The sequence below is a fragment of the Bufo bufo genome, chromosome 2, assembly GCF_905171765.1.
Source record: "Bufo bufo chromosome 2, aBufBuf1.1, whole genome shotgun sequence".
Lineage (NCBI taxonomy): Eukaryota > Metazoa > Chordata > Amphibia > Anura > Bufonidae > Bufo > Bufo bufo.
This window is the reverse complement of record NC_053390.1, coordinates 289,099,883-289,123,225: the sequence shown is the minus strand read 5'-3', so window position 1 is coordinate 289,123,225 and position 23,343 is coordinate 289,099,883. Positions and strand designations below refer to the sequence as shown.

Here is a 23,343-nt window from a genome sequence, read left to right as displayed (position 1 = left end):
GATACGTCATGTGTCCCTAAGGGGTTAAAGAGCGCGCTTCCCTCGGTGAGCATGCGCATGAGAGTGCATGTCAAGCCTCCGAGCGGGGCTATGTGTGATGGAACGCACCAGCGCTGGATAGTGTAGTGCTGGTGTAGGGGGATGGTATAGCGCTAAGAGAGAGTAGAGCGCTATTATAGAATGTGTGGAGACACATCGAATTTGTGGGCAGTGCCAGCGGGGCTCAAGAGGCAGCTGACTTGGGCCCCTCAGGAGCAACTGGGCCCAGGGCAGCTGCCCCTTTTGCCCCGCGTTAAAGACGGCCCTGGTGATATTGCCGTAATCGTAATGACCTGGAGAGTGAAGAGCACAAGTCAGTTCTACCACATAGTTAACGCTTTAAAACAAAACCCATAAAACTGTTTTTTTTTCCAATTACACCCCATTTTCAATTTTTTTTTCAGCTTCCCGCTACATTCTATGCAGTATTAAAATTGTGCCATTAGAAAGTGCAACTTTTCCCTAAAAAAACAAGTCCTCACACGGCTAAGTGAATAATAATAATAATAATAAAAAAAAGCAAAAATTATCTCCAGGAAGGTAGGGAGTGAAAAACGGATACACAAAAACCTTGTGTATCCGTATTAAATAATTAAGATGGTTGAACTACCTCTCCCAACAGTTCAAGTATGAAGAGCATCAATTCCCCCACAACCATAGCAGACTTCGATGTTAGGTAGTGAAGTTCATGGGGCACAAGCCGCACAACTGTTGCTGAGGTAGACACCTGAGACTACAAATTTGCCTCTGTCATTACCTCGTCGCTGACTTCCCGCCCTTTCCGAACCAATCAGAAGCCGCATAGCTCTCCCAGCTCTGGTCATTACGTCACACGTGCGCCTACTGCCTAGATCAACATGACCTGTGCTCAGACAGAGCATCGTATACTACAGGCGTTCCCTGCTTGCTCCACCCCCAGCTGATCACGTGACGTGTTTTCCCCGTGACAGGTTGAAGTGAAGAATGACCTTCAATATCAAGTACGAAAACCGGGTAACTTGTCTGGGGTGTGGGAGTAAGAACGGGTCACAGAGTGTAAAGCAGGACAGACAAGATAGGCGGCAGTGGGGTGGTGGGTCAGTCATATACTCCAGTGTTGTCACTTCCTGTACTGGGTTATGCCATGGTTGCGTCTAGAATGGAGTTGCTGGAGGCAGGACCTGCCAGGACCAACTCTAATTTAGACTGATCACTGCAGACAGGACTAGAATGGAGTTACTGGCAGGACCTGCTCATAGAAACTCCATTCTAGTCGTTTCTCTACAGAGCAGACTACATTGGAGTTCCTGTATGGAGGATACTGGAAAAATGGGAATATGAAACACATTTATCAGTATTGCTGCAGAGCAGTTTATTAATAGGTATAAATTATATATATATATATATATATATATATATATATATATATATATATATATATATATAATTTTATATTTTTCACCCTTTTTTTTTTATTCTGGTTAATATGAATTTTATTTAACCCCTTAAGGACTCGGCCCTATTTCACCTTAAGGACTTGGCCATTTTTTGCAAATCTGACCACTGTCACTTTAAGTGCTGATAACTTTAAAACGCTTTGACTTACCCAGGCCGTTCTGAGATTGTTTTTTCGTCACATATTGTACTTCATGACACTGCTAAAATTGGGTCAAAAAAGTTAATTTTTTTGCATAAAAAAATACAATTTTTACCAAAAATTTTGAAAAATTAGCAAATTTCAAACTTTCAGTTTCTCTACTTCTGTAATACATAGTAATATTCCCAAAAATTGTGATGATTTTACATTCCCCATATGTCTACTTCATGTTTGTAGCATTTTGGTAATGATATTTTATTTTTTGGGGATGTTACAAGGCTTAGAAGTTTAGAAGCAAATTTTGAAATTTTCTGAAATCTTCAAAATCCCATTTTTATGGACCAGTTCAGGTTTGAAGTCATATTGTGAGGCTTAGATAATAGAAACCTCCCAAAAATGACCCCATTCTAGAAACTACACCCCTCAAGGTATTCAAAACTGTTTTTTCAAACTTTATTAACCCTTTAGGTCTTCCACAAGAGTTAATGGCAGATGGAGAAACAATTTTGAAATTTATATTTTTTGGAAAATTTTCCAATATAATCAATTTTTTCCAGTAGTAAAACAAGGGTTAACTGCCTAACAAAACTCAAAATGGGTTGCCCCGATTCTGTAGTTTGCAGAAACACCCCATATGTGGTCGTAAACTACTGTTTGGCCGAACGGGAGCACATAGAAGGAGGGGAACACCATATGGGTTTTGGAAGGCAGATTTTGCAGGACTGGTTTTGTTTATACCATGTCCCATTTGAAGCCCCCTGTTGCACCCCTAGAATATAAATTTCAAAAAAGTGACTCCATCTAAGAAAGTACACCCCTCAAGGTATTCAAAACTGGGTTTACAAACTTTGTTAACCCTTTAGGTGTTCCACAAGAGTTGATGGCAGATGGAGAAACAATTTAGAAATTTCTATTTTTTGGAAAATTTTCCAATATAATCAATTTTTTCCAGGAGTAAAACAAGGGTTAACTGCCAAACAAAACTCAAAATGGGTTGCCCCGATTCTGTAGTTTGCAGAAACACCCCATATGTGGTCGTAAACTACTGTTTGGCCGAACGGGAGCACATAGAAGGAGGGGAACACCATATGGGTTTTGGAAGGCAGATTTGGCAGGACTGGTTTTGTTTATACCATGTCCCATTTGAAGCCCCCTGTTGCACCCCTAGAATAGAAATTTCAAAAAAGTGACTCCATCTAAGAAAGTACACCCCTCAAGGTATTCAAAACTGGGTTTACAAACTTTGTTAACCCTTTAGGTGTTCCACAAGAGTTGATGGCAGATGGATAAACAATTTTGAAATTTCTATTTTTTGGAAAATTTTCCAAAATAATCAATTTTTTCCAGGAGTAAAACAAGGGTTAACTGCCAAACAAAACTCAAAATGGGTTGCCCCGATTCTGTAGTTTGCAGAAACACCCCATATGTGGTCGTAAACTACTATTTGGCTAAACGGCAGGACATAGAAGAAGGGGAACGTCATATGGTTTTTGGAAGGCAGATTTTGCTGGACTGGTTTATTTACACCATGTACCCTTTCAAGCCCCCTGATGCACCCCTAGAGTAGAAACTCCACAAAAGTGACCCCATCTAGGAAACTACGGGATAAGGTGGTTGTTGTTTTGGGACTATTTTAGGGGTAAATATGATTTTTGGTTGCTCTATATTACTCTTTTTTGAGGCAATGTAACAAAAAAAAAATTCTAAAATTTTTTCTACATTCGCTATTTAGTTTTGTGGAACACCTAAAGGGTTAACATAGTTTGTAAAGTAACTTTTGAATACCTTGAGGGGTGTAGTTTCTTAGATGGGGTCACTTTTTTGGAGTTTCTAGTCTAGGCTACATCAGGGGGGCTTCTAATGGGACATGGTGTCAAAAAAAAAACTGTCCATCCAAATCTGCCTTCTAGAAACCATATGGAGTTCCCTTCGTTCTATGCCCTGCCGTGCGGCTATATAGCCATTTACGACCACATATGGGGTGTTTCTGCAAACTACAGAATCAGGGCCATAAATATTGAGTTTTGTTTGGCGGTTAACCCTTGCTTTATTACCGGCAAAAAGGATTCAAATGGAAATTTTGCCCAAAAATGAGTGTTTTGGCACCGTTTTTATTTTATATTTTTAACACCGTTCATCCGAGGCGTTTGGGCAAAAGTTATTTTTATAGCGACGACTTTTACGCACGCGACGATGCCCAATATGTATGGTTCTCAGACTTTGGAGACACTAAGCAGGCATCCTAAAAACTGCGGCCCTCCAGATGTTGTAAAACTACAATTCCCACCATGCCCTGCTGATGGCTGTAGGTTGTCTGGGCATGCTGGGAGTTATAGTTTTACAACATCTGGAGGGCCGCAGTTTGAGGATGCCTGCACTAAAACTAATATTTTTTTGGGAAAAAAAAAATGTTTCCGTGTCTCCAAAGTCTGAGAGCCATAGTTTTTTATGTTCTCTAGTGGACTGTTGGGGATTATAAAAATTTAGTACTCCATGGAAGTGTGATACTCCCTGAAGCAATCGATAACGCAGAGGCCCGGATGATCGGGGCAAGTGTCGCACTGAGTGGTGGTGTCCTTCCGTATCCCCCTCCTGCGACACACTCTGCACTTTTTTTGGGTTCGTCCCTTCTTTCCAGTATGGGGGACCACACCTGGAAAGTGTTGGCCAGGGACGATCCGGGCGCCTCCAATTCCTGAGGTACTCCGGCCTGCTCTTTCCCGGTCCGAAAAGATCAGGTCCTTGAGGACTGCCTCATAGAATTGGAGGAATGTCCCTGTGCTGCCAGCGCTTCGGGATAGTACAAAAGAGTTGTACATGGCAACCTGCACCAAGTAGACCGCAACTTTTTTGTACCATGCCCGGGTTTTGCGCATGGCGTTATATGGCTTGAGGACTTGATCCGAGAGATCAACTCCTCCCATATACCGATTGTAGGCGACGATACAATCGGGCTTGAGGACCGTTGCCGCGGTACCTCGCACAGGGACTGGGGTGATGCCGTTACCGTGGATTGTGGACAGCATAAGGACATCCCTCTTGTCCTTATACCTGACCAGCAACAGGTTTCCACTGGTAAGTGCACGGGTCTCACCCCTGGGGATAGGTACCTGGAGGGGGTAGGCAGGGAGGCCGCGTTGATTTTTCCGCACGGTCCCACAAGCGAACGTGGATCTGGCGGCAAGGGACCTGAACAAGGGAATGCTGGTATAAAAGTTGTCCACGTACAAGTGGTAACCCTTATCCAGCAGTGGGTACATAAGGTCCCACACGAGTTTCCCGGTAACACCCAGAGTGGGGGGACATTCTGGGGGTTGAATCCGGGAATCTCGCCCCTCGTACACACGAAATATGGGGGTCTGGTGGGGGGGGGCAAGTGGCAGGGGGGGATCTGGGGTCTGATGGATGGATCAAAGAAAGTTTGGAAATAAAAGTTTTTTGTTTTTTTTTTTCTAACTAACTTTTCCCTTCTTTCCCTGCCTAACGGTGCCTCTCCCTCACTGACCCTAACCTACCTGGGTGGCGATGGGTGCAGGAGGGTGATGGATGCCGATTGTGGACACAGGAGCTCGTTCTGGACGGTGCTGCACGGTCAGGGTGCTGGACAGGAAGAGGAGGGGAGAGAGGAGCGCAGGAAGTTTGAATCTCGCGCCTCTCTCCCCTGCTCCAATCAGCACCCTGGACAGCGGCGTTCAGCACCAGGGCCAGCACCGCCTCTCCAAATCCTCGGACTGCGATAGGTGGTGTAAAATTACGCCACCGATCGCAGTCTTTTTCCGGTTCATCGGGTCACAGGACACCCGAATGGACCGGAAACGCAGAAAACCGCAGGTCTGAATTGACCTGCGGTTTTCTGCGATCGTCGATGCGGGGGGGTCAAATGACCCCCCCCTGCATTGTTACGGGATGCCGGCTGAATGATTTCAGCCGAAATCCCGTTCCGATTAACCCCTGGGGCGCCGGAATGCCGATTTCAAGTTAGGACGTACCGGTACGCCCTGAGTCCTTAAGGACTCGGGAAATAGGGCGTACCGATACGCCCTGCGTCCTTAAGGGGTTAAAGTAGTGTTTTTTTTTCCTTCCTTTCGTTTTTTTATTATTATTAGCATATTGTAATTTATATATATTTTTTTTTCATTTTGATAGTTCTGGCATTTTTGGCCTTAAAGGGGTTCTGCACTTTGTTTAAACTGATGATCTATCCTCTGGATAGATCATCAGCACCTGATCGGCGGGGGTCCAGGACCCCCGCTGATCAGCTGTTTGAGAAGGCAGCGGCGCTCCAGCAGTGCCGCAGACTTCTCACTGTTTACCGCTGGCCGAGTGACGTCACGGCTTGTTATCAACTGGCCTGGGCGGGGCTAAGCTCCATTCAAGGGAACGGAGCTTAACTGCACCCAGGCCAATGATACTAGCAACGATGGCCAGTTCGCCCGCGAACAAGTGTGGGCTGCCATTATAAATCACAAGTCCGGCAAGGCACAGGTAAGTGCTTACCTGTGCCTGCGCCGTGAGCCGGTCTGAAACAAATGCGGTCAACGGGAGCAGGCAGTTCAGAGAACAGCCCGATGAAGGCCCCCGGTGGCTGTTCTCGGAACTGCCTGCTCCCGGTGACCGCATTTGTTTCAGACCGGCTCGTTTGAATCAGGCACAGGTAAGGACTTACCTGTGCCTCGCCGGACTTGTGAATGCGTACCCGTTCACTTGAATGCGGTCCACCATCCGCATCTAGGTTTCGCAACGCAAAAAAGTAGAGCATGCACTACTTATTTGCGTTGTGAAAGCATGAACAGAAATCCGATGGAACCACTCAGTAGGCTTCTGTGGGATTTCAATCCATGCCTCCGTTCCGCACTGCACTGGACCCATTGAAGTGGTATAGCCATTGCTGTTTTTGTGGTTCGCAAATTGCAGATCCACCAAATGCGGATACCAGACCTGCGCATTCCGCAATTTGTAGAAGAGTCCTATCTTTGTCCATAATGCGGACAAGGATAGAACATGTTCTATTTTGTTGAGGGGCCGCGAAACAGACTTACAGATGCAGATAGTGATAAAGACGCCCTAAATTAGGGCATTTTAGATACACTCTGGTGTTCCAGATAAATGTACCCCCCCCCCCCCCCCCCAGGGGTTAATATCCACGCGTGGCTGAGAGACTAGACGCTGACACATAGATGGTCAATGCAATCTCTAACTTTTATTACATGGGGTATGGCGTTTATACATCTTCAGAAGAGGGCAGTCCTCACTGAGGCTAAAACATTGTTTCATTGGTCAAAAAGGAAGAAGAGATAAGAGAGAGGAGATAATACACCTGCATCTGCGCACTGGGCCCTGCTTTGGAATGTGAACTAATGTAAACATCTCGTTACCATCGCCATTTTGTAATGGCTTCTATTCTAATTTCTAACAATAATACTGCATACGTCATATGTGACACTTCAAAGAGGTGCTTCTCTATAGGCAGTGGATAATATATATCATCAAGTCATATGATTGGTCTACGCATTCCACCACACTCTATGGGACACCTGCAGAAAGATGAGAATTCAGACACTGCCCGCAGCACTTTGCCCCCCTTCCTCTCCTGCTTGAGACAAAGAGAAGGGTGGGGGGGTAGGCACTTGGAGAAGAAAAAGTTTAACTCATTACAGTCCTAGATATACAAAATATAGAATAAAATTCACACATCTTTAACAATAGTACACAGTGTGCTGTCCGCATCATTTGAAGCCCCACTGAAGTGAATGGGTCCGCATTCGACCCACAAAAATTGTGGATGCAATGTCGACCAAAAGTATGTTCGTGTGCATGAGCCCTACGCCTAGGAGGTCCTCCATACAGCAACTCCATTCTAGCTGGTTCAGTACTGAAATGACTAGACCGGAGTTGCTGAAGGGAGGTTCATCAATTCTGGGCAGGTGGTAGTTGCTACAGGTAGGTCCTCCATACAGCACCTCCATTCTAGCTGGTTCACTACTGAAATTACTAGAACGGAGTTGCTGAAGGGAGGTTCATCAATTCTGGGCAGGTGGTAGTTGCTACAGGTAGGTTCTCCATACAGCACCTCCATTCTAGCTGGTTCACTACTGAAATTACTAGAACGGAGTTGCTGAAGGGAGGTTCATAATTTCCAGGCAGGTGATAGTTGCAGGTAGGTCCTCCATACAGCACCTCCATTCTAGCTGGTTCACTACTGAAATAACTAGAACATTGCTGAAGGGAGGTTCATCATTTCTGGGGAGGTCCTCCATACAGCAACTCCATTCTGGCTGGTGACTATTGAACTGACTATAATGGAGTTCCTGCAGGGAGGTTCTATATGCCGGTGCTATAACAAGTCCCTTCCATACGTCTCCTTTGTTAGCCATCCATTGAGCAGTTGGGCCACAACTTACGGGCAGCTATAATCCATTGTTTTGTCTTATTTTTGGAAGAGAAGTTTTCAGGTCTGTTGCTCATTTTGCCCGCCAGCCAGATACTTGCAGTGTAATGTTTTTAATTTCTATGAATGGCATCTTCACTCCAGCAGAGTTATACTCTGATCACATAGGCAGCCTGGTAGGAGTTCGACTCTGGTCACATAAGAGATATCAGAGGGGTAACGCCCCAGCTCTGATGTGCTACCAACAGAAATCTATAGTAAATATTATTGGCTCCCCATTTATTAAATGTTTTCCATGTTCATGGAGGTCCCCCGCCACATTATAACGTGTCACAATAGTGGTTTTGAAAGAGTTTGTACAAATTATCCACAGGATAGGGGATAACTGATTTATCGGTGGAGGTTTGGCTGCTGGGACTCCACTGATCCTGAGAAAGGGGATCCCGTTCCCCCAATCCAATGGGGATAACTAGCTCCCCTTCTCCTGATCCGATGGAGCAGCAGATCGGCCATAGGCCATATTCATTCTCTACGAAGCCGCCTGACATTGCCCAGTGTTGTACTCGACTATCTCCAGCAGTCTCATAGAAAATTAATGGATTCATGCCTTACCTGCTGCTCCATCACTCTAGTCAGAAGTGCATGGAAATCCATGCAGAAAAATGTGCATATTCCGCAACGTGTGCAGGTAACCTAAACATTTCAGACAAAATGGCGTCTTTAGTGACAGAATGGAAGTACATAGCCAACTTAACATATTTAAAGGGGATGTCTGGTTCTAAGAGAAAACCAGTTAAAGGGGTTGTCCGAGTTATAAAAAAAATATATATGAAAATCTGATGGGCAGCAATATATAACAGAGCTAAGCAAGTTTTATGCAAAATGTCCTAATTTCCCTGGTTCTTTTCTGGCCCTTTGTTTACATGCAATAAAAACAATCTCTGCCCCTCCCCCTGCTCTGCTAAGGGAGTGAATACAAGTGCTGCCCTGAGTGACATGTCCTGCCTGCTGGGAGACTCTGCAGTATGTTGTATGTGTAGAACTACAAGTTCCAGCTGTATAATGACACTGCTAAGAGAGTGAATACAAGTGCTGCCCTGAGTGACATGTCTGCCTGCTGGGAGACTCTGCAGTATGTTGTATGTGTAGAACTACAAGTCCCAGCTGTATAATGACACTGCTAAGAGAGTGAATACAAGTGCTGCCCTGAGTGACATGTCTGCCTGCTGGGAGACTCTGCAGCAAGTTGTATGTGTAGAACTACAAGTCCCAGCTGTATAATGACACTGCTAAGGGAGTGAATACAAGAGCTGCCCTGAGTGACATGTCTGCCTGCTGGGAGACACTGCAGTATGTTGTATGTGTAGAACTACAAGTCCCAGCTGTATAATGACACTGCTAAGGGAGTGAATACAAGAGCTGCCCTGAGTGACCTGTCTGCCTGCTGGGAGACTCTGCAGTATATCGTATGTGTAGGACTACAAGTCCCAGCTGTATAATGACACTGCTAAGGGAGTGAATACAAGTGCTGCCCTGAGTGACATGTCTGCCTGCTGGGAGACTCTGCAGCATGTTGTTTGTGTAGAACTACAAGTCCCAGCTGTATAATGACACTGCTAAGGGAGTGAATACAAGAGCTGCCCTGAGTGACATGTCTGCCTGCTGGGAGACTCTGCAGCATGTTGTATGTGTAGGACTACAAGTCCCAGCTGTATAATGACACTGCTAAGGGAGTGAATATAAGTGCTGCCCTGAGTGACATGTCTGCCTGCTGGGAGACACTGCAGTATGTTGTATGTGTAGAACTACAAGTCCCAGCTGTATAATGACACTGCTAAGGGAGTGAATACAAGAGCTGCCCTGAGTGACCTGTCTGCCTGCTGGGAGACTCTGCAGCATGTTGTATGTGTAGGACTACAAGTCCCAGCTGTATAATGACACTGCTAAGGGAGTGAATATAAGTGCTGCCCTGAGTGACATGTCTGCCTGCTGGGAGACTCTGCAGCTTGTTGTATGTGTAGGACTACAAGTCCCAGCTGTATAATGACACTGCTAAGGGAGTGGATACAAGAGCTGCCCTGAGTGCTGGGAAAATTAACAGCAACTTGTATGTGTAGAACTAAAAGTCCCAGCTGTATAATGACACTGCTAATACACACAGGATCTTCCCCCTACCTTCTTGTGCAATGCTCTCTCTAGTCTGTCAGCTCCTGTGCTTAGAATTGTCACTACCTACAGCTACTCAGTCTGTGCGTCTGTGCAGCTGAAGGGGTTAAGAATCCTAGCAGAGAGTAGACGGCAGTGAAGGGGGCGTGGCCAGCACAGTGACGTCTCGTTTACAGGCTTGTAAACTACCTTTATAAGAGCAGGGAGAGAAGCTGACATCACAGGTCATGTGACCCTCAGTCAAATCTGATAAATAAGCCACTGCAGATAAAGTGAGTTAATTGTAAAGTTGGGTGAAAAAAGTGGAAATACGAGCGAGCACTCACTCTATGGCATGAAATATTTATTATATATCTAATATAAATTCATACAATAAATAAAATCAACTAACATATACACTCAAAATATTAAAATTCCTAGGAAATTGGTCTAGTGCGACCATAGACAATGAATTACAACCACAATAGTAACTATAATAATATCACTTGTAGCAATGAACAGCAGCAATTGTTAAACAGTAATAATATAACAATAAATTAGCAGCTATTGCACAAAGGATTAAGGCAATATGGAGGAACTATAAAGAAAATATAATAGCGACAAATAACGCAGGTACGCAATCGATGTCCAAGGATGGCGTGTAATGAGGACCACAAAGATTAGTGGAGGTGAAAAAGTGTTCAGTGGTTTGTGTCCAAACAAATAGTGATAAAAATAAAAATGAAAATGGATCCCTTTTGTGTCCGTGAAAAAATGAATGAAGTGAAAATAAAGTCTCAATATCAAAGTGAATTATGTTGCGGTCCAATTCACATCAGTATGTGCTTAAACCTTCTATAGTTAGCAGTAGTTGTCACAAAAACTGTCCCAGTTAGTGTCTTTTCTTACAGACCATATAATATAAGAAACTCTGTGGACTTGTAATTTTTGAACAAGGCTGTAATCAGCCGTCTGAAACAAGCGATTCACTCAGATGTGAGTGCGGCTAATGTTCTTAGGAGAGGGGAAGACCCTTACCTCCTTCCACATATGATTCCGAAATCCTATTCCTAGCTGTGTGCAGCCGATGAGGAGAGGACGCCAATACTCCCTCGCTATTCGTGCTGATCGACAATCCAATCTCGTGATAGCAAGAGCGGGACTCCCGTCCGGTAAGCTAAATCACTGCGCTTAGTTCGTCGATTTGTTTGCTGGAACAGCTTGGATTCGGTTCATAAAAACATAAAGTCTAGCATGGCCATGCACAGATTAGCTGTTGCGGAGGTTTCACCAGAGTGTCCGATATCCCAGACGCGTTTCGGGATGATTCCACATCATGACCACTGAGGAAGGGATGTGGAATCATCCCGAAACGCGTCTGGGATATCGGACACTCTGGTGAAACCTCCGCAACAGCTAATCTGTGCATGGCCAAGCTAGACTTTATGTTTTTATGAACCGAATCCAAGCTGTTCCAGCAAACAAATCGACGAACTAAACGCAGTGATTTAGCTTACCGGACGGGAGTCCCGCTCTTGCTATCACGAGATTGGATTGTCGATCAGCACGAATAGCGAGGGAGTATTGGCGTCCTCTCCTCATCGGCTGCACACAGCTAGGAATAGGATTTCGGAATCATATGTGGAAGGAGGTAAGGGTCTTCCCCTCTCCTAAGAACATATGTAACATAGGGCTTATTTAATTCACCTTGATCAACCCTACTAGGCAGTAAGTAAGGTAAAGGAAACTGTCGGCAAGACCTTGGATTATGACCTGCAGTAATACATGAGTAGTACTGCAGATAAGGAGTCCAAATCTCCATTTTTTTTTTTCTAATGCCCCCATTATGTCACTGAACGCTCAGTGCTGCCCTGAAATGCGGACCATGGACTGCCAGGCCTTGCTAATTGATATGACTCCTGTTAGGATTAGCACAGCGGTCTGGACTCTGTATTTCAGTGCAGCGCTGACAGCAGAGGAACGAGGGTAGTAGGAAAATAAATATCTGGACTCCTTATCTGCAGGACTATTACTGCAGATAACAGTCCAAGACCGTGGTTACAGATTCCTTTTAGGCGGAGGTGCTCTTGGAAGAGGGACTGTTTTAATTATCTTAGGTAACGCTACATTGCTTTGCCATGGGTTACATATAGTAAAATTAGCTGACATTCCCTTTAATAGGGTTGGTCCTGCTGAGAGCTATTCTTTAACAGTATAAATCTTTAAACTGAAGTTACCTTTTACATTAAATTACCGTATTTTTCACCCTATAAGATGCACCGGCCCATAAGACACACCTAGGTTTTAGAGGAGGACAATAAGAAAAAAAATATTTTTCATTACACCTCAGGTCAGACTGTTAATCAGATCTCAGCTGACAGCCCCAATGTTAATAAGACCCCAATCAGACCTCAGATAAGAGCCCATGCCTCTCATCAGCCCCTATGCCTCTCATGACCCCCATATCAGCCCCCATGCCTCTCATCAGTCCCCATTATCAGCCTTATGCCTCTTATTAGCCCCCATTATCAGCTGTATGCCTATTAGCCCCCATTATGCCTCTCATCACCCCCATTGCCTCAGCCCCAAGCAGCCTCATGTTTTTTAAAATAAAAAAACACTTACCTCTCCTGATCCTGGCCACCGCCACCCGCGATCTGCTTCCTCCTGCTGTCAGCTGTGCTGTGAACTGGCGCGCACAGCCTGAGGTCACAGAGTGATCTCACGCTTTGCGCAGCCACTGCACAGCCGAGGACCAGGAAGCAGTGAGTACAGAGCCTTCACCGCTTCCTGGTCCTCCGGTACTAATAAGCGCTTCAATAATGGAAGCGCTCATTAGTATTCGCCCCACTTTTGGGGGGACAAAATGCGTCTCATGGGGCAAAAAATACGGTAGTGACATTACATAGTAGCATAGTATATAAGGCCGAAAAAAGACATTTGTCCATCCAGTTCGGCCTGTTATCCTGCAAGTTGATCCAGAGGAAAATACATTGAAAATAATATTACTACCACAGGAGGAGGGGGACAATGCTGGCCTTATAATACTGGGGGTCGAGGCATTATTATACAGGAGGGGAAGCTAGGGCTGCTGTTCAGTGAATACTAGTCAGGCCCTCATCAAAATCACCGACCACTTCTCCAAGCTCTCGGGCAGCGGGGGGCACTGTAACAATGCTGAGTGTTCATAGGCTGGGGGGAGAAAAAAAAAGACTTCAATAAAGATAAAAAAAACTGTCACAATCATCTGAGACCTCTCTCATTGCGATAAAGACCCATTTAACAGAAAAAAAACACATGGGGCCACAAGTAGACAGTATAGTGTATGGGGGCCACAAGGAGACAGTATACAGTCGTGGCCAAAAGTTTTGAGAATTACATAAATATTGGAAATTGGAAAAGTTGCTGCTTAAGTTTTATAATAGCAATTTGCATATACTCCAGAATTTTATGAAGAGTGATCAGATGAATTGCATAGTCCTTCTTTGCCATGAAAATTAACTTAATCCCCAAAAAAACTTTCCACTGCAATTCATTGCTGTCATTAAAGGACCTGCTGAGATCATTTCAGTAATCGTCTTGTTAAGGCCTCTTTCACACTTGCGTTGTCCGGATCCGGCGTGTACTCCACTTGCCGGAATTACACGCCAGATCCGGAAAAACGCAAGTGTACTGAAAGCATTTGAAGACGGATCCGTCTTCAAAATGCTTTCAGTGTTACTATGGCAGCCAGGACGCTATTAAAGTCCTGGTTGCCATAGTAGGAGCGGGGGAGCGGTATACTGTAAGTCCGTGCGGTATACTGTAAGTCCGTGCGGCTCCCGGGGCGCTCCAGAATGACGTCAGAGCGCCCCATGCGCATGGATGACGTGCCATGCGATCACGTGATCCATGCGCTTGGGGCGCCCTGACGTCACTCTGGAGCGCCCCGGGAGCCGCACGGACGGTAAGTATACTGCTCCCCCGCTCCCCGCTACACTTTACCATGGCTGCCAGGACTTTAGCGTCCCGGCAGCCATGGTAACCATTCAGAAAAAGCTAAACGTCGGATCCGGCAATGCGCCGAAACAACGTTTAGCTTAAGGCCGGATCAATGCCTTTCAATGGGCATTAATTCCGGATCCGGCCTTGCGGCAAGTCTTCAGGATTTTTGGCCAGAGCAAAAAGCGCAGCATGCTGCGGTATTTTCTCCGGCCAAAAAACGTTCCGTTCCGGAACTGAAGACATCCTGATGCATCCTGAACGGATTTCACTCCATTCAGAATGCATTAGGATAAAACTGATCAGGATTCTTCCGGCATAGAGCCCCGACAACGGAACTCTATGCCGGAAGAAAAGAACGCAGGTGTGAAAGAGCCCTAATAACTCAGATGAGAATGTTGACGAGCACAAGGCTGGAGATCATTATGTCAGGCTGATTGGGTTAAAATGGCAGACTTGACAGGTTAAAAGGAGGGTGATGCTTGAAATCATTGTTCTTCCATTGTTAACCATGGTGACCTGCAAAGAAACGCGTGCAGCCATCATTGCGTTGCATAAAAATGGCTTCACAGGCAAGGATATTGTGGCTACTAAGATTGCACCTCAATCAACAATTTATAGGATCATCAAGAACTTCAAGGAAAGAGGTTCAATTCTTGTTAAGAAGGCTTCAGGGCGTCCAAGAAAGTCCAGCAAGCACCAGGATCGTCTCCTAAAGAGGATTCAGCTGCGGGATCGGAGTGCCACCAGTGCAGAGCTTGCTCAGGAATGGCAGCAGGCAGGTGTGAGCGCATCTGCACGCACAGTGAGGTGAAGACCTTTGGAAGATGGCCTGGTGTCAAGAAGGGCAGCAAAGAAGCCACTTCTCTCCAAAAAAAACATCAGGGACAGATTGATCTTCTGCAGAAAGTATGGTGAATGGACTGCTGAGGACTGGGGCAAAGTCATATTCTTCGATGAAGCCTCTTTCCGATTGTTTGGGGCATCTGGAAAAAGGCTTGTCCGGAGAAGAAAAGGTGAGCGCTACCATCAGTCCTGTGTCATGCCAACAGTAAAGCATCCTGAGACCATTCATGTGTGGGGTTGCTTCTCATCCAAGGGAGTGGGCTCACTCACAATTTTGCCCAAAAACACAGCCATGAATAAAGAATGGTACCAAAACACCCTCCAACAGCAACTTCTTCTTTCAACAATCCAACAACAGTTTGGTGAAGAACAATGCATTTTCCAGCACGATGGAGCACCGTGCCATAAGGCAAAAGTGATAACTAAGTGGCTCGGGGACCAAAACATTGACATTTTGGGTCCATGGCCTGGAAACTCCCCAGATCTTAATCCCATTGAGAACTTGTGGTCAATCCTCAAGAGGCGGGTGGACAAACAAAAACCCACTAATTCTGACAAACTCCAAGAAGTGATTATGAAAGAATGGGTTGCTATCAGTCAGGAATTGGGCCAGAAGTTGATTGAGAGCATGCCCAGTCGAATTGCAGAGATCCTGAAAAAGAAGGGCCAACACTGCAAATACTGACTCTTTGCATAATGTAATTGTCGAGAAAAGCCTTTGAAACGTATGAAGTGCGTGTAATTATATTTCACTACATCACAGAAACAACTGAAACAAAGATCTAAAAGCAGTTTAGCAGCAAACTTTGTGAAAACTAATATTTGTGTCATTCTCAAAACTTTTGGCCACGACTGTAGATTTGGATATTGATACTCCTATATCCTGGAGAGTGTGGTTCACTTGGTTGGTTGTTGTGAAGGGGTTTCTCTTCACCATGGTAATTATTCTGCGATCATGCACTGTTGTCTTCGGTGAGCGTCCAGGTCTTTTTGCATTGTTATGGTCATCAGTGCTTTCTTTCTTTCTCAGGATGTAGCAAACTGTAGATCTTGCCACTCTTAATAGTGTAGCAATTTCTCGGATGGTTTTTTCTGTTTTCACAGATGAAGGATGGCTTGTTTCACCTGCACGGAGAGCTCCTTTGACCGCATGTTTACTTCTCAGCAAAATTTTTAAAGTGCAAGCACGACACCTCAAATCAACTCCAGGCCTTTTATGTGCTTACCGTAATTGAGAATAAAATAAGGAAGGAATTGCCCACACCTGCACATCAACAGCCTTTGAGTCAATTGTCCAATTACTTTTGGTCCCTTTAAAAACAGGGCGCCACATGTAAAGGAGCTGAAAGGCCTCTTTCACACGGGCGTCGTGTGTGAGGGCCGGATAGGATGCGGGTGCGTTGCGGGGAAATCGTGCATTTTTTGCCTGCGAGTGGGGTGAGTTTTGCATGCAATTGCGTTGCGTTCTTCAGTTTTTTCCATGCGAGTGCATTGCATTTTGCACGCGCGTGAGAAAAAAACTGAATGTGGTACCCAGACCCACACCCGGACTTCTTCACTGAAGTTCGGCTTTGGGTTAGGTATTCTGTAGATTTTAATATTTTCCCTTATAACATGGTTATAAGGGATAATAATAGCATTCTTAAGGCTACTTTCACACTAGCGTTCAGAGAGGATCCGTCTGGTGTCTGCACAGACGGATCCTCTCCTATAATGCAGACGTTTGGATCAGTTCAGAACGGATCCGTCTGCATTATAGTTTAGAAAAAATTCTAGGTCTGAAAGTTGTTTCCGTTTGAAAATTGAGCCATATGGTGTCAACTTCAAACGGATCCGTCCCCATTGACTTACATTGTAAGTCTGGACGGATCTGTTTGCCTCCGCACGGCCAGGCGGACACCCGAACGCTGCAAGCAGCGTTCAGGTGTCCGCTTGCTGAGCGGATCGGAGGCTGAACGCTGCCAGACTGATGCATTCTGAGCGGATCTGCATCCACTGAGAATGCATTGGTAGCTGGACGGATGCGTTCGGGGCCGCTTGTGAGAGCCTTCAAACGGAGCTCACAAGCGGAGCCCCGACGCTAGTGTGAAAGTAGCCTTATACAGAATGCTAAGTAAATTAGGGATGGAGGGGTTAAAAAAAATAAATGTAAAAAATTTAAACTCTCCTCATCCACTTGTTCGCGCAGCCCGGCTTGTCTTCTTTCTTCTTCTTTGAGAACCTGCGAGAAATAGACCTTTGGTGACATCACTGCGATCATCGAATGGTCCATCACGGAATTCTCGCCCGTGTAAAATGGGCCAAACTCCTAAACCCTTCTTCCAATTTGAATGTGGATACCCTCAAATGAAAGCTAAAAGTCTGGACTTTATGTCCATGTCCATTACAGGAAAAACTCGAAAACTTTTAATATTGTGTAAAGTTCATTTATTTCAGTAATGCAACTTAAAAGGTGAAACTAACACATGAGATAGACTCATTACATGCAAAGCGAGATTTTCAAGCCTTTATTTGTTATAATTTGGATGATTATGGCTTAAAGAGGACCTTTCACTAGAATAGAAAATCTAAACTAAGTATACAGACATGGAGAGCGGCGCCCGGGGTTCTCACTGCACTTACTATTGCCCCTGGGCGCCGCTCCGTTCTCCCGCTATGCCCTCCGGTATCTTCGGTCTCTAAGTTATGGTAGGCGGAGATTCCAGTCACTAAGTTATGGCCAATTGCAGCGCAGAGCTCACAGCCTGGGAGGTTCTTTTCTCCCAGGCTGTGAGCTCTGCGCTGCGATTGGCCAGCGCTACAGCAGAACAAGGGCAGACTCCGCCTACCATAACTTAGTGACCGACGATACCGGAGGACATAGCGGGAGAACGGAGCGGCGCCCAGGGATAATAGTAAGTGCAGTGAGATCCCCGGGCGCCGCTCTACATGTCTGTATAGTTAGTTTAGATTTTATATTCTAGTGAAAGGTTCTCTTTAAGCTTATGGAAACCAAAAAGTCACAATCTCAGGTACACTTTGCTTAGGGGGTATGGATTAATTAGCTGACTCGAGTGTGACACTTTTAGTCTAGAATATTGAACCTTTTCACAATATTCTAATTTTAAGTTGCATTAATGCAACTCCTTTTAAGCGGCATTATTGAAATAAATAACCTTTTTGCACGATATTCAAATATGCTCCTTGAAAAGTAAATGCACCGCCAAAATCTATATATTTCCTGAAAGCCGACAACCTGATCATTGTAGTTGCTTTGATGGGCTGTTGACAGCTATTGCCACCTGAGCAATGAACCTAAAACTGAAATCCAGGCAGAGGTTTACATACAAAAGAGTGAAAATAATGTGTGAAATCTTGTATATACCACAAGTGCATACATCGACAAGAACAGTGAAACATTTGGGCATGTAATATTTGGCTGTCATCCACAAATGTGTTAAAAATATATTCTGTACATAGTAAATACCTGCTATGTTACCAAAATCTACATTTTCTGACAGCACACCAAGTATAAAAATACAACCTAGTAATTAATTTACAACATGTATTGTTTATTTTGCTTGCTTGTATAGTGGCAGCATATTCCTTAAACACACACTTGGGCCCTTGCAAGAAATCTCGGGATAATTACTAACAGCAAACAGAACGGTCTTGTGACCAAAAAATCCCTTTAGGGGTCCCAACTATATATGTATATAAAACTACATCTTTTATTATATTTACTTAAAACTGCTATTATAGAAAAGAAAAAATGTATATTATTAAAACTATCAGGACTAAGCAGAGTCAGTTTTAATACCAGTATATGGCAGTACTAAGATATGTGCTTTTTGTTGTAACACTGTGTTTGATAATAAATGCTGCTTGTTGAAAACGGAGTGGTGTGTAGTTTTTTTTAAAAATATTATTCTAATATCAACACCTCCATATATAACCTTTTTATATATTCACTTTTGCACCCTATATGGTATTGCAGTGTATAGTGCAATGTGTTGCTGGTAATAGCAACAATATGTTCTGGGGTGGTTATTATGGGGGTGGTTATTAGCAGTGTGATTCAACTGCGATATTGATCGTTTGATGTACTATCACCTACACACTTGTAATCCACTACTATGTTAGTATAAGGGTCCATTCACACGTCCGTAATTTGGGTCCGCATTCGTTCCGCAATTTGCGGACCCATTCACTTTCAATGGGGCTGAAACGGATGCAAATCCACATTTCCTGGATCCGCATCTGTTTTTTCGGAATCCGCATCCGTTTTTTCGGGATCCGTTTTTTCGTGATCCGCAATTTCATTCCTGGAAAAAATAGAACATGTCCTATTCTTCTCCGCAATTGCGGACCAGAAAAGGCATTTTCTATTATAGTGTCTGTGATGTGCGGATCCGCAAATTGCGGATCGCACATTGCAGGTGTCCGTGTTTTGCGGATCCGCAAAACACTTACGGACGTGTGAATGGACCCTTACAGTAATCCGTTCAGTGCTTTATTTTATAGCAATATGTTGTTAATAAACACTGTTTTCAAAGGACGAACAGTGTGTTATTATTATGTGATATCAACACCCCCACATGTAGCCTTTTAATCTATTGACATTTGCAGCCTGTTTAGACTCGCAATGTATGACATGTTGTGCTATGGGGGTGAGAGACTCACAGTATAATGCTACTGCGGTATTCACCTCTAAGTGTTCTATTACATGCGCACTGATTGTACACTCTGCTCGTTCACATATGCTATGTGGATGGGGATTTCAAGCACTGAGTGGATTGGTCACATACACAGTTCACTACACACACAACACACTATCCATCTAAATTTTCCTGTTAATTCCAATTGGTGCCCTCTGATATTCCCTGTCTAAAATACAACCGCAAACACTACCCCTCCCGACATGTTTCACCGTTGCTTGCGGCTTCGTCTGGGGAGTGGGGTAATAGCGTTCGCGCGCCTTGATGTGCCCTATTAAATAGCCTACCTCCCCTCCCTCTTAGACATTCTCCTCCAATGTGCGCTCCCCATTGGTGTTATCGATGATGTCCTGCTGATTTGGGAAGGAGACAAGCAAGTCTTTCTCGAATTCGTTAATAAACTAAATGACAACAGTATTGGAATGCATTTCACCTTTGAGATCCATCCTAGTGAGATCTGTTTCCTGGATTTAAAGATTTGTAAGGACAGGGACGGACGCATTCTGACGGATATATTTCTTATGCTCACCTCTACAAATAGCATCCTCCATTGGTCCAGCTGGCCTCCAACAGCATTGAAGAATGGAATACCTGTTGGACAATATTTGAGGGCCAGAAGAAACTGTGCTACAGAGGAGGCCTTCAAGAGGGAGGCAGATAAATTGTATAAGCACTTTAGGAGGACAGGTTACCCAAGAAAATCTTTAAAGAGGGCCTTCAATCGAGCAAAAAGTAAAAAAAGAGAGGATCTCCTTTTACAGAGATACTTCCCCACCCGAGACCAAGACAATCCAGGTGTATTAGCACGTACAATGGGAGCCACCAACTTATAATGAATATTCTCAGAAGGCATTGGAGAATACTCACCAGTGATTTGGATTTGAACAATATCTTGCCCCCCTATCCAAGTGTGATTTGAAACCATGCCTAATTTAGTTCTATATGGTACATATCGGCAGTCAAAGGTCGCAATAACGCCTGTACAAGCGTCATAGACACCTCTTCAGGCCATTTTACTCCCTGGAAAAAGTCTAAGGCGTACCAATACACCTTAGACTTTTCCCTGCCATTCATCAGCGCTGTGAACGGCAAGGGCAGCGCACCGATGCTGCTGCTGCTTGAAACAACCAATAACAAAGCTCCTTACAGTAAGGAGCTTAGTGATTGGTCAGTTTGAGCGGGCTGCCGGAGCTTATGCCACACCGCTCTTAAGTAAAGAAGCAGGCGCACAATTCTCACTGGCGGGGTAAGTGGCCTTGCTGTGTAGTGAAATTTAGTGGGGGTCCCGGATCTGAGCGCCTTGTTTTTCCCTATAGTGATGAGTCTGCAGCGCTCAGCCGAGCGCCGTCTCTCCTCCCTGCTGAGTGCGGTACTGAAGACAGCCTCAATAGAAGGTCTAGGGGACCGTCTTCACTACCGCGCTCAGCAGTGCGGAAAAGTGGCTGAGCGCTTCAGACTCCTGCTTATAGAAGTCAGCGAGGGTCTAAGCGCTGGACACGCCAACAGGAGACCAGCAGCAAGCAACACCAACCTCAGACTTGGGTCTGACCGCCAGCTGCAAGACAGCGAGGACACTGGAGGGAGACCCTCAGGGCAGGTCATTCTATTGTCCCATAGCCATAAAAATAAAGGAGGAGCAGCTTATAGGTGCAGCAGACTGTGATGTGCCTGTGTACCCGGTGTGGGGCCCAGCACATGCCTCCTGGCTGATACACAGATGTCACAGCATGACTGACTTACAGATACCCCTACTCTCATTACCAATGCAAGTCGTGGAGATAACAGGGGAGAAGAGAGGAGGCTGCAAGCACCATGGAACAGGAGGCTGCATGAGCGTTAGGGTCGGGTTCACACACAGACAGTAGTGACCAAGGAAAAGCATCACTGTCCCACTATATACCGTACACTATTAAACAATGTGCACTATAGTCCATGACACATCACACTATATACCGTATACTGTATTACTATGTACACTATAACAGTATATACAGTACATTATCACACTATGTACACTATAATAGTATAACCGTACACAATCACACTACAACCCACTATGTGCACTACATACAGTACATTATCACACTGTGCTACCCTAAGCCTACCACTCTGACCCTGCAGAGCCCTGTGCTACCCTAAGCCTACATAGCCTCATACTGTGCCAACCTGACCCTGCAGAGCTCTCTGTGCCACACTAAGCCTACATAGCCTCATACTGTGCCAACCTGACCCTGCAGAGCTCTCTGTGCCAACCTGACTCTGCAGAGCTCTCTGTGCCACCCTAAGCCTACATAGCCTCATACTGTGCCAACCTGACCCTGCAGAGCTCTCTGTGCCACCCTAAGCCTACATAGCCTCATACTGTGCCAACCTGACTCTGCAGAGCTCTCTGTGCCACCCTAAGACTACGTAGCATTAGCATCCAATCTGAGACCACTATTAACTGCCTGAATAAGGTACGTTAAAAACAACTTTATTGTGTTCTTTTATAAAAAAAAATCAGTTCTCCACCAAATCTGGCGATCAGGCTAGTAGTGTGAACTGGTGTATAAAGGATATTTATAAATACTTCCTCCTCAACTCACTCTGGTGTGAGTTGAGGCGGAAGTATTTATAAATATCCTTTATACACCAGTTCACACTACTAGCCTGATCGCCAGATTTGGTGGAGAACCATTTTTTTTTATAAAAGAACACAATAAAGTTATTTTTAACGTACCTTATTCAGGCAGTTAATAGTTTTCAATAGCAGTACGTCCATTTTCTATCAAAAAGCAGTTAACTACAATCTGAGACCACAGCAGAGGGGGAAGCTCTCATGTAACAGTGTCCCCAGCTTTAGGCATTGGAGGAAGGAGTCTACTGTTCGCGTCTATACCAGCAAAAACTGGTGGCACTGTTTAGGTGGCAGTGGTCTTATGTTTAGTATATGATGTCAGCTAAATTTAAAATTGTCAAAATTTGGTATTTATGTATGGACGACAGTTCTAGAATACTAGTAATGGTTTCCCTGCATAAATAGCAAACCCTTAATGTTATGTAGGCCTTCGTATTAACTATTTGAATTACTGTAACTTTCGTACTCCTCATCGGCTAAAAATACTCCTCAAAAATGGTAAGAGGAGTATTTTTACTCTTCCAGAAAAAATAGAGCGCGACCTCTGCCGGCAGTGCTATTGAGGCAGAACCTGCGGTTATCAATAGAAGGGATGGTACTAAGCAATGGGTGGTTGGTTTCTGTCGGGTAACCTTGATCACGTGTGTCATTTGACCGGTAACCTTGGTGAATGATACCGACGTCTTTCCCTTATAGCTAAAATGAAGTTAGGACCTGCGGTTGCAAGGGGTGGTACTAAGTAGTGAGTGGTTGGACTCTGTCAGATGACCTGGATCACGTGTGTTATCATGTGACCGGCTACCTTTGTGAACAATATTGATGCATTTCTTTTATAGTTTATATTATGCATAAGAGTGGGAGGTAAAGACAGAGTAGTGAGGTTGCTCTTGTTTTTAATTGTTTTATTTTTATTGATTTGTATTTCTAATTGTGTATGATTATATTGTGTGGATAAGGGGTGGGACTATGAGGGGTTTATAAGGTTGGTCATTTGGATGCAGGGGTTCGCTCCTGAAGAAGGGCGATACCTGTGATTGTGCACCTTTGTGATTTT

General features: G+C 44.6%; 1 protein-coding gene across 2 annotated transcripts in view; it reads left to right on the top strand.

The window, feature by feature from the left end:
• Window positions 1-929: 929 nt before the first annotated feature.
• The window catches only part of LOC120988912 (acyl-CoA dehydrogenase family member 11-like), a 195,788-nt gene continuing 173,374 nt past the window's right edge, over window positions 930-23,343 (top strand). Inside the window, exon 1 of one of the 2 annotated variants that reach the window (XM_040416695.1) lies at window positions 930-1,019. In XM_040416695.1, coding sequence (XP_040272629.1) covers window positions 1,003-1,019 — 17 coding nt within the window. In that variant the 5' untranslated portion in view covers window positions 930-1,002. Of the gene's footprint in view, window positions 1,033-23,343 lie in introns of both variants that reach the window. The other variant, XM_040416696.1, reaches the window with a different exon arrangement.